The sequence below is a fragment of the Carcharhinus amblyrhynchos genome, chromosome 13 (genome assembly GCF_965287045.1).
Source record: "Carcharhinus amblyrhynchos chromosome 13, sCarAmb.v2.hapA, whole genome shotgun sequence".
In the NCBI taxonomy this organism is placed as follows: Eukaryota; Metazoa; Chordata; class Chondrichthyes; order Carcharhiniformes; family Carcharhinidae; genus Carcharhinus; species Carcharhinus amblyrhynchos.
The window spans coordinates 74442147-74458914 of record NC_137336.1 but is presented as its reverse complement, the minus strand read 5'-3'; the positions used below and the strand labels follow the sequence as shown (position 1 = coordinate 74458914).

Below are 16768 nucleotides of genomic sequence, written 5' to 3'. Positions count from 1 at the left end.
TTCTCTGCCCGTTGAAGTGGTGGAGGCTGCCTCGCTAAATATTTTTAAGACGTGGGTTGATGGGTTTTTGATAAGAGAGGGGATTAAGGGTTATGGGGAGAGGGCGGGAATGTGGAACTGAGCAGCGACAGATCAGCCATGATCTTATTGAATGGCGGGGCAGGCTCGAAGGGCTAGATGGCCTACTCCTGCTCCTATTTCTTATGTTCTTCTGTTCTTATGCCGGCATTGGTCTGGGGTAAACACAGTTAGAAGTCTCAGGAGACCAGGTTAAAGTCCAACAGGTTTATTTGGTAGTAAACACCACTAGCTTTCGGAACGCTGCTCCTTCGTCAGGTGAATGGGGAGTTCTGATCACAAACATGCCCTGTTAGTGATTAGAACTCCCCACTCACCAGACGAAGGAACAGTGTTCCGAAAGCTAGTGACATTTACTACCAAATAAACCTGTTGGACTTTAACCTGGTCTCCTGAGACTTCTTGCTGTGTTAACACAAGATGATGCATTGGATATTAAGGTCATCCTAGATAAAAATACTTCAAATCAAATAGCGACAGCACCTTCATTAGGCGAGAAAATGTAGCATCCACCGATTTACAGGATAGACAATAAATCAAACAATTTGTAACTCTAACCTTTTTCAATATAGGTGAGAATTGATAACAAATCCAAAAAACAAAATAGCCCATCACGAATTTGATTTTTGGATTCCCAGATTCTGACAACTTATAATACAAGCTGTTCTAGACAATTATTCAGATCCTCAGAAGATAAGTGAACGGTGTGAAATCTCGATTGTTATTTCTTACCTTTCAGATGACTGGGTAATTCAGATAAACCTTGCAGGTTGTCCATATAATCAGATCGATCAAATCCTGATCAAAACAATCAGATTCCATTAAGTCAGGTTTATACACTATTTCAGTAAACTCTACAGTGTTTGAATCTGAATTTGTATTTATTGGCATTTTACTGTACCATATTTCTGTATTTCTTTCAGTATTTTATCCAGCTTTGGTAACCCAGAACGCATTTTCAGAAAGGATTCCCACATCAGCTTTCGGGCCTGAGATCCCTTCTCCATCACCAGATTTATGAGAAGTTTGGAACTGTCCATCCTGTTTCCCTTCTCCAGGAGCTCAGTGACTTTCTATACATAATAGTAATTAATAATAAAACAGCGGAGTGAACGGTAAACACTAAGAATCAGCAGGAAATAATTGCTCACTGATTTTTTTTTCCAGTTTTTTTTTGAGCAATGGATGCAATCATTGGGCTGGGTTCTGAACCAGAAAAAAAAACAGATATTGATTCAATCATACATGCAGTGCAAGTAGGATGAAACCAAAGTGGAAATCGGAACAATGATTGGAATTATGACTGTTTCTGATGACATGATTAGTTTATTTTCTGTTAATGTTGGGCATGATATCAGATTAATGAATGACAATATGCGACACCTGGTTCCCACTTTTCCCGCTATTACACACTGCGACTGAAACAAAAACAGAGCAACATTAAAATGTGTATTCTGAACTGAGAGGAGCAGTGAGCATGCTGCTCTCTCTGCTTGCCTTGCCACCAATTATCAACACACATATATGTCTGGATCCCACTGCTCCTCCACACTTTAAGTACGTTTGCACCTTATGCTCTGTTGTCTGCCTCCATGTTCTTTCTATGAAATTGCGTCAACTTATACTTTTCTACATTGAACTTCATTAGAAACTTATCTGACCACTCCATCATATTGTTTTGATTTGTCGCAGACAAATAGATATATCGGGTTATTTACTTAGAAACTTCTTTATTTAATGCATATACAAAGTAACTTATTGAGGAGGCAGATGTCCCTTCAGGGCTGTCTGTCTGTCCAGAGCAATGGTTCCCAACCTGTTTTATTTCACAGCACACTTCTATACTATATAAAATAAATTGAGGTACTGCTCCTATTTCATTTGTCTTCTTCCTATTCTGAGCAGTCATAAGAATAGGGGAAATCCATTCACTCCAGTAAATGGCCTTCCCAATTACTGTATGAAATGCAAGCTATTAAATCGTGTTGCTGGGATAGAACTTCAGTAACTGGGTCCATAAGTGCACTACATGATATTCTGGGCACCATCTGGTGTTGATATTTATAAGGATAAGTTGGCTAAAGGAGGAGTAGAGGAATATTGTATTAACAAAGAACAAAGAGAAGTACAGCACATGAACAGACTTTTCAGCCCTCCAAGCCTGCGTCAATCATGGTGCCTGCTTAAACTAAAACCGTATGCACTTAGAGTCCATATCCTTCCGTTTCCATTCTATGCAATAATTTGTCAAATTGCCCCTTACATATGGCTATTGTACCTGCTACCACTACCTCCCTGGGCAGTACATTCCAGACATTCACCAACCTCTGTTTTAAAAAAAACTTGCCTCGCATATGTCCCCCAACTTCCCCCCACGTACCTTAAACCTATGCCCCCTAGATGGATGTCACATATCCTATTCTACTCTTTAGAAAAAGAGTAACTAAGCCATAACTCAATTAAAATGATAGTTAGTGTCACATTATGATTTATGGTAATTAATGCTAGGTTTCTTACATTACAACAATGTCAAAACGTCACCAGCGTTCGAGGAGCTTTGGGTCTTAATGACATTACTGTTACTAGAGAGGCGGTGCTCGACAGACTGGAGGGGCTGATTGTGGACAAGTCCCCAGGACCGGATGGAATGCATCCGAGGGTTCTGAAAGAAATGGCGGAGGTTATAGTGGATGCCTTGGTGGTTATTTTCCAGACGTCGCTGGATTCCGGGGAAGTGCCGGAGGATTGGAAAACGGCTAATGTTACGCCGTTGTTTAAGAAGGGTGCCAGGCAAAAGGCAGGGAATTATAGGCCGGTTAGTTTAATGTCTGTGGTAGGTAAAATGTTAGAATCCATCATTAAGGAGGAAATTGCGAGGCATCTTGAAGGGAATTGCTTGATAGAGCAGACGCAGCACGGTTTCATTAAAGGGAAGTCATGTCTGACAAATTTACTGGAGTTCTATGAGGATGTGTCTAGGGCGGTGGATAGAGGAGAGCCGGTGGATGTGGTCTTTCTGGATTTTCAGAAGGCGTTTGACAAAGTACCTCACAAGAGGTTATTGCAGAGGGTCGAGGGACATGGAGTTGGGGGTAGGGTGTTAGCGTGGATAGAGGATTGGTTGTCAAATAGGAGGCAGAGAGTGGGGGTCAACGGGTGCTATTCGGATTGGCGGATGGTGACTAGTGGAGTGCCCCAGGGGTTGGTGCTGGGGCCTCAGCTATTTACCACTTATATAGATGATCTGGAGGAGGGAACCGAGTGTAGGGTGTCGAAATTTGCTGATGACACCAAGATTGGTGGAACGGCAAATTGTGCGGAGGGTGTGGAGAGTCTGCAGAAGGATCTAGATAGGCTGGGCGAATGGGCCAGGAAATGGCAAATGGAATTTAATGTTGGCAAGTGTGAGGTTGTCCACTTTGGTAGGAATAATGGTAGGAAGGACTATTACTTACGTGGCGAAAAACTGCAGCAGGCGACGGTGCAGAGGGACCTCGGGGTCCTTGTGCATGAGTCGCAAAAACCCAGCTTGCAGGTGCAGCAGGTGGTCAGGAAGGCGAATGGGATGCTGGCCTTCATAGCGAGGGGGATTGAATGTAAAAGTAGGGAGGTCTTGCTGCGGCTGTATAGGGCATTGGTGAGGCCGCAGCTGGAGTACTGTGTGCAGTTTTGGGTGCCGCACCTGCGCAAAGATATTTTGGCCTTGGAGGGAGTGCAGAGGAGGTTTACTAGGCTGATACCGGAGTTGAGGGGGTTGAGCTATCAGGGGAAGCTGAATAAACTAGGCTTGTACTTGTTAGAGTTTAGAAGAATGAGGGGAGATCTCATTGAGACGTATAAGATGATGAATGGGATGGATAGGATAGAGGTGGAGAGACTCTTCCCGCTCAAAAAAGACAGTAGGACTAGGGGGCACAGCCTCAAGATAAAGGGGGGGCAGTTTAGAACGGAGTTGAGGAGGAACTTCTTCACTCAAAGGGTGGTGAATCTCTGGAATTCTCTGCCCGTTGAAGTGGTGGAGGCTGCCTCGCTAAATATTTTTAAGACGCGGGTTGATGGGTTTTTGATAAGAGAGGGGATTAAGGGTTATGGGGAGAGGGCGGGAATGTGGAACTGAGCCACGACAGATCAGCCATGATCTTATTGAATGGCGGGGCAGGCTCGAAGGGCTGGATGGCCTACTCCTGCTCCTATTTCTTATGTTCTTATATTCTTTATGTAATTGGAAAATGTGTTTTTACTTTATTTTGTTGTTGCAGCTACGCAGTTCCAATTACTACAGGACAAAAAACATTGTTGAAGAGAGTAGCTAGAATTATTAACAAGATGAAAGGATTGGTTAAAGTCACTGGGTAGAGAGGGCATGTGCTCACTGGGAAGGAAGAACTTCAGGTGACGTAACTGCTTTTTCAATTCACTGCATCACGGAACCTTGATCTTCTGTCATCCAGGAATTTGTATGTTATTATTCTGTTGGATCAGTGATGTTAAAATAATCTAAACTCTTTATCTGTCGCTCCCACTTACGTGATATTCTTGCCCACTGAACTGGTCAGCGCCTGTTAAAATGAGACTGAGTCCTTCCACGCCTTCTTCAATCGCCTGTTCTAGTCTGTCCTGGTAGAATCTTATCATTTTGAAGAGTTGGTAATCATCATCAAAGCTCAAGTTCTCAGTGAACATGGGGATTGGATCTGTGGACGCAAATAGAGAACATTTATGGATTGTACCCAGGCTGTTACAACTTGCCAAACACCTTCCGAAATCATAGTGACGTACAGTGGCATCATCGTCAATTTGTTATGACATGATTTAAATATCACCATACTTCTGGGTAACATGAAGTTAACAACCTCAAACCACCATTCCTGGGCCCAACTTCAGACTGTGAATACTTCCTATCTGTTCCTTACAACGCAGAAAACAATGATTAATTCCACCCTGAACATATCAAATTGCAGAAAATATAACCCACGTTTGTGAAATTCCGCCTCAAAATCTAATAGAATCCAAATTTGCAGAGGTGGTCATTCGGCCCATCGAATGTGCATGATTCTCCAAAAGACCATTTTACCAACTCACCAGCCCCCCCTCCCCCTGCTCTGCCACCACCCCCGCCCCCGTAATTAACTATACAGACATTAAGGAAAACAAATAGCACGGACAATCCACGTTACCTGTACGTAATTGGATTATGAGAAGACACGAGGAAACGTGCAAGTTCCACACAGACAGTCACCCAAGGCTGGAATGGAACCTAGGTCTCTTGAGCTGTGAAGCAGCAGCAAACACCATGGTTCCATTGCGCCCTTCATGTCTAGATACCACTTTGGAACATATACGCTGCACTCCCTCCGAGGAACTTTATCCCAACTACGATATGATGCCGAGCAACTCACAGTAATATCATATGAATAGTAGGCCATACAACTCATTGAGCTTGGTCGCAAAATTCAGTGGGATCATGAATGTCCTTGTTTCCTTAAGTTCACATGTTGCCGACTCAGGTGCTTTTACAACATTTAATACAACTCCTGTCAATGTCTACTTCCATTCTCTGAATATAAAAGCCAACATCCTATTCAGTTTTAAAATTATTCTGTACTTATTTCATTTTATAACTTTAGTTTATTTTCAGGGATTTCTAAGTTCCTCTCCGCCTTCACTGCTTCAAACTGTTCCCATTGCCTACGAGCTCTCTTTGCATCCATGTAGAAAGTGGGTGACGTGACGTTTGGCCGATTCACTGAATTGATTGACATATATTTAACTTCACATCTTTAACTATATTGCTAACATTGCTAACTCAGTGTCACCATCTAGTTGAGATATATGGCTTTCTATTGCATGATTTAGGTCATCAGATAATACAATGAGTAGTTGAGAGCCTCCGGTTGGTACACAACAAGTTACAGCCTGCCATATAGACTAAATAATTTTAATCTTACACCCTGCCACCTGTTATTATATCAATTTTCTAGCAGGTACATCGTTTTCCATTAGTTCCACGATTTAAAATTCAGGGAAGAGGTTTAAATATCAACAAAGAATGACGAAGAAGTTGATAAAGAAAGGAAGGATAAACTATGAATCTGGGCTAGCGCTAAATATAAAAAAGGATAGTAAGAGTTTTTATAAATATATAAAAAGGAGAAGGCTGGCTAGGGTGAACGTTGGACCCTTAGAGGATGAGAAGGGGGATTTAGTGGTAGGGGATGGGGAAATGGCTGAGGCCTTAAATAACTTTTTTGCTTCGGTCTTCACGGAGGAGGACGTGAATAGTTTGCCGGGTGTTAACGATGGAAAGATGGAATGAGTGGAGGGCCTGAATGAGATCATTGTCACTAGAGAGGCAGTGCTCGACAGACTGGAGGGACTGACGGTGGACAAGTCCCCAGGACCGGATGGAATGCATCCGAGGGTTCTGAAGGAAATGGTGGAGGTGATAGTGGATGCCTTGGTGATTATTTTCCAAACCTCACTGGATTCCGGGGAAGTGCCGGAAGATTGGAAAACGGCTAATGTTACGCCGCTGTTTAAAAAGGGTAGCAGGCAAAAGGCAGGGAATTATAGGCCGGTTAGTTTAACGTCTGTTGTAGGAGAAATGCTTGAATCCGTAATCAAAGAGAAAATAGCGAGGCATCTTGAGGAGAATTGTTTGATAGAGCAGATGCAGCACGGTTTCGTTAAGGGGAAGTCGTGTCTGACGAATTTATTGGAATTCTACGAGGATGTGTCTAGTGCAGTGGATAGAGTGGAACCGGTGGATGTGGTGTTTCTCGATTTTCAGAAGGCGTTTGATAAAGTGCCTCACAAGAGGTTATTACAGAAGGTCAGGGGACATGGAGTTGGGGGTAGGGTGTTAGCGTGGATAGAGATTGGCTGTCAAATAGGAGGCAGAGAGTAGGTGTCAATGGGTGCTATTCTGATTGGCGGTTGGTGACTAGTGGAGTGCCCCAGGGGTCGGTGCTGGGGCCTCAGCTATTTACCATTTATATAGATGATCTGGAGGAGGGAACCGAGTGTAAGGTGTCGAAATTTGCTGATGACACAAAGATAAGTGGAACAGCAAATTGTGCGGAGGGTCTGGAAAGTCTGCAGAAGGATCTAGATAGGCTGAGCGAGTTGGCGAGTTCCTGGCAGATGGAATACAATGTTGGGAAGTGTGAGGTTATCGACTTTGGTAGGAATAATGGTAGGAAGGACTAGTACTTACAGGGCGAAAAGCTGCCGCATGCTACGGTGCAGAGGGACCTCGGGGTCCTTGTGCATGAGTCGCAAAAACCCAGCCTACAGATGCAGCAGGAGGTCAGGAAGGCAAATGGGATGCTGGCCTTCATAGCGACGGGGATTGAATATAAAGTAGGGAGGTCTTGCTGCAGCTGTATAGGGCATTGGTGAGGCCGCAGCTGGAGTACTGTGTGCAGTTTTGGTCGCCCCACTTACGCAAGGATATTTTGGCCTTGGAGGGAGTGCAGAGGAGGTTTACTAGGCTGATGCCGGAGTTGAGGGGGTTGAGCTATGTGGAGAGGCTGAATAAACTAGGCTTGTACTCGTTAGAGTTTAGAAGAATGAGGGGAGATCTCATTGAGACGTATAAGATGATGAAAGGGATGGATAGGATAGAGGTGGAGAGATGCTTCCCGCTCAGAAAGGACAGCAGGACTAGAGGACACAGCCTCAAGATAAAGGGGGGGTGGTTTAGAACGGAGTTGAGGAGGTAGGCAAGGGGATTAAGGGTCATGGGGAGAAAGCGGGAAAGTGGAACTGATCCACTTCAGATCAGCCATGATCTTATTGAATGGCGGGGCATGCTCGAAGGGCTAGATGGCCTACTCCTGCTCCTATTTCTTATGTTCTTATGAAGTCAGTTTAAATTACCTCTGTGGATCAATGGAAATATTTGTATAAACATTACACTTGCAGTGCATATTAAAAATAAAATCTGTTTTAACTGATAATACTTCACTACTATGATGTTCCTTCTTTTTGAATGAGATGCATAGTTTTACGTGCAATCCCCATCCTTTATTGGGACAGAGGTTGTATTTTATAATATTATGTGAACCTACCTGTGTCCTTTCTCATTTGTTTTGAGGATGTTTGATCTTCTCCACTGTTTGAACCTTCAGCCATGGTTATGATAGACACTCCCAGGCTCTGAATCTCTGAAAACAGTTTAACACTGACATTAATAATTGATAGTACAGAATTGTAGTATTTACTGAAAAAAGGAGACATGCCAAACTATTGTGTTTTGCTTTCATTAGGATACTTCAGGAGAATACTGCTATAAGTGGAAAATAATTTATACTGTGTAAGACGATGTGCCGGATCAACTGAAGCAATTTGACTCTGATTTCTCTGAGTATTGCAATGAACAATGCACCAGTTGACAGACAGTTAACTGTCAAGCATTGTTTTAATTTTAAGCAATTATTGATCCATGAGGAAGATAAAGGACACTCAACCTTGACCAGTATGACTACATCAACAGAGCGCACACCATTCTTACTGTTATCTATTGGACCTGCTGCTTAAAAATTGCCAGACAACCCTACTCAAAAGTAAGCAAAAAAAAGACACACTTGTTGGAGTTATCCAAGAACGATCAGACACTGCAAAACGTATGGCAGAAGCAGCCTCACAACTCGCTGCATGGGCATGCGTATGCGCTGCCCAAAACACCCAAATGTGGAGTCCCTTTATGCCCTATCTCATGAGTGGTTCTCCTCCATATGAATTGGCAACAAACGTTTGGGAGAATCGTTACAAGCAGGTTTCCACAATAGGATTCGCCCCTATTTGCGAAGATCATACAAGATATACATAACAATAGAAATGCTGTGTATGTGAGCTCATTTGACATTGTTCGCCTATTCACCAAAGTTCTGTTTAAGGAAGTCATTGATATTCGCACTGTGACACTATATGATGGCGATCAGATTCTACAACCATTGCATGAAGCATTATTCTTTGAACTCCTGCAGTTGAGTTCAGCTCTAAAGTCATCACGTTTGCCCAAATAGCTGGTGTCTCCACACAATCCCCTCTAGATCCAACTCTAGCAAAAGTCTCTGCTGAGAGCCATGAAAAATGTGTTTTCCACAGAATGACACCACACCTCTTAAACGTTGCACATTTCTTATACATGGATATATCTTTGCGACATTTATACTGCTACATTTTAGAATGTGCTTACATCCTGCGTTCAGATTAACCAGTGAAACTGAGCAGCAAAATAAACATTCTTAACGTACCACTTGAGAAATCTGACTGGGTATTCACTATCAGTCTAACTTCATAATCCTACCTTCATTACTCAGTATAAGCTTTAGGATTCTTACAATTCCATATGACAAGGGATGGCCTTATTAGTAACAATGCAAATAAGGCACATGTCATGTTCTATTTACAAGCTGGATGTTGAAATATGATGCGTAAAAAGTATCATTCAGGATATTGACTATCTTCATCAGATTGTTTCACGCTTTCTATCATGAAACACCATGGAGGCACCGAACACAGTCACCTTTAGCACTAAAAGTGCTAAAAGTGAAGGGAAGGGTATCTACGTAAATATTGAGTAACAGGTGAAACTAACTGTTCAACGGTGCTAATGTGCAGTATCAACATGAATGGTGTACACCACCTCTAACACCGAGTGGCACGGTGGCACAGTGGTTAGCACCACTAATAGAATGGATCGCGGATAGGATCTAGATAAGAAAACAGCTAGTTAAGTAGCTAGGTTAATGGGATTGAGAGTTTCAGCCATTGGTAATGGATGTGGGCTTTAAGAGGAGGATGGCATATGGAGGTAGATGGTTATGGGGTTGAGGGCAAATTCAATGTTGAGTGAAGAGAGAGTAGAAATGATTATGGGTGAGTCAATGTTGATGGATGGTAGATGGTGGGGACTGGGTGAGGGTACCGGATGCCGAAATGTGTCTGGAAAGATGTTTTTAAATTTATTCCTGGGATATTTGAGTCCCTTAATGGGCCATTGTTTACTGTTCATCCGTAATTGCCATTGGGGATGCATTTAAGAGCCAACTGACATCACTTTTTCAGTTACAGAAATGTAGCGCAGTAAATGCAAAATTGGTACATTGAAATCCAAGAGGGCCATTTTTAGGAGAATTAAGTCTAAGTCACCACAATTGGATGATTAATGAGGCAAACTGATAATCATAAGGAAACTAAATGAAGGCAATTCTCATTTGTGGCCCTCACGCTTTGGTAACGCCCAAACTGCAAACGGGTTATCCCAAAATCATGCATTTCAAGACGTCGAGATATCAGCAATATCTGCTGTCATTTACCATCATCTGTACTCAGGGGCAGAGATGAATGGAGGTATTGAGCTGAATCCATCAGGGATCAAGGCTGATGAGCTCCAGCTAACTTGCAACGTCAAAACTCCATCCTTCAGAATGCATGATCATGCCTGCCATTGGGCATTTGCATGGTCTTCTACGCTATCCATTTCAAATTCTCTTTCTTTTTTATCTGCTGTACCTGCATGCTAGTTTTCTGTGACTCACGAATGAGGACACCACATCTCCATATTTAGAAAATAAGCCATCTTGCCTTTTCTCCCTCCAAAATGCATGACCTCACATTTATCCAAGTTAAATTCCATCTGCCACATTTTTGCCCACTCTTTTAAACTACCGATATCCATTTGTAAGGATCTTATTTCTTCATTAAAACTCCCTGTACTGCCTATTTTTGCAGAATCTGCAAATTTAGCTGTAGATCCTCCTATGCATGTATACAGGATGTCCATATAGATTGTAAATAGCTAGGACTCTCAGATCCCTATGGCACCCATTAGTTACATTTTCCCATCCAGAAAAAAAAATATTTTTCCCATCTCTCTGTCTTCTGTCCATCAGCCAGTCACCTAACCAAACTAATATATTACCCCCAATCCCCCGTAATCTAACCTTGTGAATTACCCATTTGTTAGGCACCTTATCAAACACCTTCTGGAAATCCAGAAATACTACAGGATCCCCATTATCGACTTCGTTTGCTACATCTCCACTAAACTCCAGCAAATTAGTCAAACTTGATTTCTCCTTCATAACTCCACGCTCAGTCAGATGGATAGCGTTTTGACTGCCCAAATGTCCTGATATTGCTTCCTTAATAATTGATTTTAACTCTTTCTCAACAACAGATGTAAACTAAATGGTCTGTAATTTCCCAGATTTAACGCCCCTCCCTTTTTGAAAACGAGCGTACATTAACATTTTTCCACTCCACTGGAACCTTTCCCATATCTAGGGAACTTTGAGATATTATAAACAATGGTTATACTATCTCCACCACCACTTCCTTTAACACTCTAGGATGTAGGCCCGGAGACTTGCCTGTCCTTGAGCCCAATAGTTTGCTGAGTACCTTTTTCTGTATAGATGTTGATTGTTTGGAATGCTGACCTATCTGTTACCTCTGACCTGCCAGTTCCTTTCTGAACGGTAGTAATATCCTCCACTGAGATGAAATATTGATTTAGCATCTCTGTCATTTCGGTGTTCCCCACTATTAACTCTCTGGTTTCACCTTCCAAGGGACCAGCAGTCATCTTAGCGATTCATTTCTCTTTTATATACTTATAGAAGTTTTTGCTTTTTTTTGATATTTTGTGCAATTTTCTTCCATAATTTACCTTAGCTCTTTTTATTCCTTTTAGGGTATCTCTTTCTTTATGTTTGAAAATGTCCCAATCTTCCAGCCTGTCACAGGCCTTTGGAATATGATATATTTTAATTCTTGTCCTTCTGTTATCCTTGACCTCATTGTTTAGCCATGGATGTTTTTACCCCACCACGCTCCCCCCCCTTGCTATCTTTCTTCCTTGCTGGCAAATATTTTAGTTGTGAGGAATTGAATATCTCCTTCAATAATTGCTACCATTCATCCCCTGTTCTGCCTTTTAGCCTTGCTGCCCACTCTACTCGACCCATTTCTCCCACACTAATTTTTAATCCACGCATTTTCTTGCTTAATTTTATTGACCCAGTGCCAATTCGCTCGTGGCTCAGGTAGTAATCCAGAGATTATTACCTTTATGGTTCTGCTTTTTAACTGAGCTTTTTAACATACTCTCTTAGCAGAATGTCTACTCTTGTTTTATCGATGTGGTTAGTACCTATCTGGACCATGACAAGTGGACCTTTACCCTCCAACTTCAAGTCTTTGCGTTCTCCATGACGCTGTTTGCTACTTTCATGATAGTCCTCACAGACTTCATCAGTTTTTACTTGCCTAGAACTATCATACACTTTTTTTTCTTCAAGCTTACAATTTCCAAAGTCATCAATGGCTCCGACTCCTACCATTTCTCTCCTGCATTTTTGCAGGAACATGATTTCACACATTTATATCAACTGGTATTTAAAAGCGTCCCAAATACCAGAAGTGGATTTGCCCTCAAATAGCCGCTCCGAATCCACATTCACCAAGCCCTGTCTAATTTGCATATATTTGGCTCTCGCCAAATTAAGCACCCTCACCCAGGGGTTACCCTTGTCCTATTCCATGACTACTTGAGATTTTATTGAATTGTTGTCACTAAGCCCAAAGTGCTCTCCCATTGAACCATGGATCACCTGGATCAGCTCATCTTTACATTGGCTAGTCCTGTATGGCCCCCATGCTAATTGGATTGTCAACGTACTGTATCAAACAGCCATCCTGGACACATCAAAGAAATTCCTTTCCATCCGAATCCCTGGCTGAAAAGGAGTCTCATTATATATGGAGGAAACGGAAAGCGCCCACCATAACTGCCCTGTTCTTATTATCACAGCTTTCCAGGTTCAGACCACACAACAGCTCTTCTATCTCCTTCCCGCTGTTGGGAAGTCTACACTACTGATGTGATTTCAATCTTCCTATTCCTGAGCTCCGCCCATAATGCCTCATTGCAAAACCACTCCAATATGTCCTCCATCAACACGGATGTGATATGCTTCCTAAACAGCAAAACCCCACAGACTTTTTTCCCCTTCTATCTCGACTGAAACAACGATATCTAAGAATGCCAGTTGCCAGACCTGTCCCTCTTTTAGCCATGTCTCATAATTGTATTAACATTGTAATTCCATGCAATAATCCAGGCTATCCTTTCAGCTGTTTTACCTGTTATACTTGTTGCATTGAAACAAATGCATTCCAGACTTCCTGTCCCATCAAGCCTGGCAACCTCCTTCTCCCTGCTCTTATTCTGTGCTATGTGTATTTCAGCCTCACTTTCTTCCCCAATCCCTACTTCTACTGGACTACTTTCCCGTTCCCATATCCCTGCCACATTAGTTTAAAGCCCCCCAAACAGCACTAGCAAAGTTTCCGCCAAGGATATTGGTGCCATTCTAGTTTAGGTGCAAACCTTCTTGTATAGGTCCCACCTTCACCTGAAGACATTCTGGTGATCCATAATTTTAAAGTATTCCTTCCTACACCAGCACTTTAGCCACCTGTTCAACTGTATTATCTCTCTCGGATTGACAGATAATAGAAAAGAAAATATGAAAGTTTTTGAAAAGGCTATGGTTAGCAAAATAACTAGCATGACAAGGAATTGTGACATTATGGGCTTAAAAGAAAACTTGCACACGAGACAAATGCCATGACTGAATTGCAAAAGGAGTATATTGCGTCTGCATGCAACGAAGACAGTAATTCTGTCAAAATCGTGAACAAATGCAATTATTGTCCAAGAAAATCATGTTTAACTAACTTGGTTGATGTTTTTGTGGAAGGATGAGAGACAGTTTGATACAAAACTCTGTTAATCTGTTATCTGTGAACTTGCGAACTTGCATCGAAGGAAATTGCATACATCAGTTTTGTTCACAATTTTGATGTCCATAAAATATTAGGGGCGTGAATGCAAAGATGGCTGAATGACAATAAAATAAGTTTAATGAGCAGTGGGTTTTGGAACTGAAGTAAAGTGTGCAATTATGTTTCCCAGGTTCATAACCCGGACAACTATTTCCACAATTTATATTAACTCCTTTGACTTGGGTTGATAAGAATAATTTCAAAATTTACAGATAACACCAAGTTAGGAGATTGTGAAAAAAAAATAGTGATAAGATTTCAACTGCACAGCCAAATTTGTGGAATAGATGAACATGTAGCAGATGACATTTAAAGCAGTAAGTTGCCAGGTCATGCATTTTTGCATAAAAAGAATGGAGAGGCAATATTAGATGAAACATACAATTCTAAAGGGGCAGCAGGAACAGTGAGTGGTGGCGGTATACGTTAGGGTTACACGAGCAGATTGAGTTGACGTCCCTCAGGCTGCTAGAAAAATTGAACAAAAGTCTTAGGGGATCCTGAGCTAGAGGTATCGAGTACAACCTCAATGAAATTTTGATGAACAGTTCCAAAACATTCGTTCAGTTTCATGTGGGAGATTTTTGTCGTGTTTTAACACCGCACTTACAGAAAGACAGGGCAGCTTCAGACAAGCTGTAGAAAAGATTCTTGAGAATGGTAGCAGGGACGAGGATGTCATTTGCATGGATAGATTCCAGAAGCCATAATGGTTTATTTTTGGAGAAGTGAGGCTGGTAGAATATTTGAAGAGCTGGACAGAACAATCAACAGTCTACATGGCGCACAAATACGGAGAAAATGGTTGCATTGCTGAAAGAATTAGCGACCTTTGAATCCAGTTTCACCAACATTTTCCAACCAAAGCAGAATTTTAGTGAAAATAAGGCTGTACGGGAAGGTTACTGAGGCTGGCACGAATGATCTTACAGCGTCCCAGAAGGACTTGCTAATCTTGTTCGATGCTGTAACCATCCTATTGCGATGGGTCACTTTTTTTTTACATTAGAAACACTATAACAGTGGTCAATATATTCTAGACTCTTACCTTGCACTGCGGTCATCGAGTCTAGTTCCAGTGCGTCTGGATAAATTAATATAATGGATTTAGCAGTTTGTTGAAAACACCCTGGGTAAAGTTCAGGGACACATCACAGTCATAAACACGACCGGTCAATATAATCTCTCAGCAAATTATTCTCTCATACTGAGCTAGACCCGAATTACGCAGAGACTTATTAAGATTGAGTTTTGCTGAATAATCACTGATAATTTTAGACGAAGTCACAAATTATGTCTTCTTTGGCAGTGGACCATTGATGTGAGGTTTACTAGGTGCTGCAGAGAAATCATATACTGCCGTTGGATGCAATTTTGTCCTCATTTTATGGCCCACTTTATAACTTACTTCTGCCTGGCTATAAAATTGCAGAACAAGGTGCAAAGTCCGTTGTTCATTTATTGGGTTCGGATACCAGAGGGAAGGACACAGTGTGTTCTCTGCTGAATGATTTTCCATTTGATCAATAGTTTTTTTTTGTCCCAATTTCAACGGTGTATGTACAATATATTTGAATCTTAGTTCTATCAAAGTAGGTATGCATGGTTCTATAATATTAATCAGATTCTACTGGCCTGATATTGCACATTTTCCCTAATTGGCTGGTTATTCATTAAAATCCGAACCATGGTTATAATCACATGGAGAACATTTCCAGTTAATAAGCAACAGTCTGAGGTGTGATTTGACATATTGCCAACACTTTTCTAAAAATATGTTGTGATGACGCTTGTGTGATGGTTTCACTTACAGGAATTCAGTTAGTAAACATGCTTCTCACCAACATAAGAACATAAGAACATAAGAAATAGGAGCAGGAGTAGGCCATCTAGCCCCTCGAGCCTGCCCCACCATTCAATAAGATCATGGCTGATCTGTCGTGGCTCAGTTCCACATTCCCGCCCTCTCCCCATAACCCTTAATCCCCTCGCTTATCAAAAACCCATCAACCCGCTTCTTGAAAATATTTAGCGAGGCAGCCTCCACCACTTCAACGGGCAGAGAATTCCAGAGATTCACCACCCTTTGAGTGAAGAAGTTCTTCCTCAACTCCGTTCTAAACCGCCCCCCCTTTATCTTGAGGCTGTGCCCACTAGTCCTACTGTCCTTTCTGAGCGGGAAGAGTCTCTCCACCTCTATCCTATCCATCCCATTCATCATCTTATACGTCTCAATGAGATCTCCCCTCATTCTTCTAAACTCTAACGAGTACAAGCCCAGTTTATTCAGCCTCTCCTCATAGCTCAACCCCCTCAACTCCAGTATCAGCCTAGTAAACCTCCTCTGCACTCCCTCCAAGGCCAAAATATCCTTGCGTAAGTGCGGCGACCAAAACTGCACACAGTACTCCAGCTGTGGCCTCACCAATGCTCTATACAGCTGCAGCAAGACCTCCCTACTTTTATATTCAATCCCCCTCGCTATGAAGGCCAGCATCCCATTCGCCTTCCTGACCACCTGCTGCACCTGCAGGCTGGGTTTTTGCAACTCATGCACAAGGACCAACCAGGCAACGCAGCACAGAGATCATGAGGGAGTTTTTGGATGCTCTCAGTAGTGGCTCTGAACCACTTGAACTCTTACAATATCAGACAAATATGGACAAGTTCCTAGGGGTATATTTAGGGGATATATGAGCAGATCGAATTGAAGTCCAGTGGGCAGCTTGAAAAATTATACAATAAGCTTAATGGATCTTGAACCTTGCAGCTAGAGTATCGCTGTGTTCTCCAGATTCTAAAGGATATAGCTTCTGGAGTGGATACAACT

At 42.1% G+C, this 16768-nt stretch overlaps 1 protein-coding gene across 1 annotated transcript in view; it reads right to left on the bottom strand.

The window, feature by feature from the left end:
- LOC145351989 (NACHT, LRR and PYD domains-containing protein 12-like) overlaps positions 1-15009 on the bottom strand; it is a 72830-nt gene extending 57821 nt beyond the window's left edge. The window contains 5 exon segments of the mRNA XM_080201841.1: positions 811-876; positions 980-1151; positions 4606-4772; positions 8151-8246; positions 14987-15009. Coding sequence (XP_080057967.1) covers positions 811-876; positions 980-1151; positions 4606-4772; positions 8151-8246; positions 14987-15002 — 517 coding nt within the window. The 5' untranslated portion in view covers positions 15003-15009.
- Positions 15010-16768: the final 1759 nt, after the last annotated feature.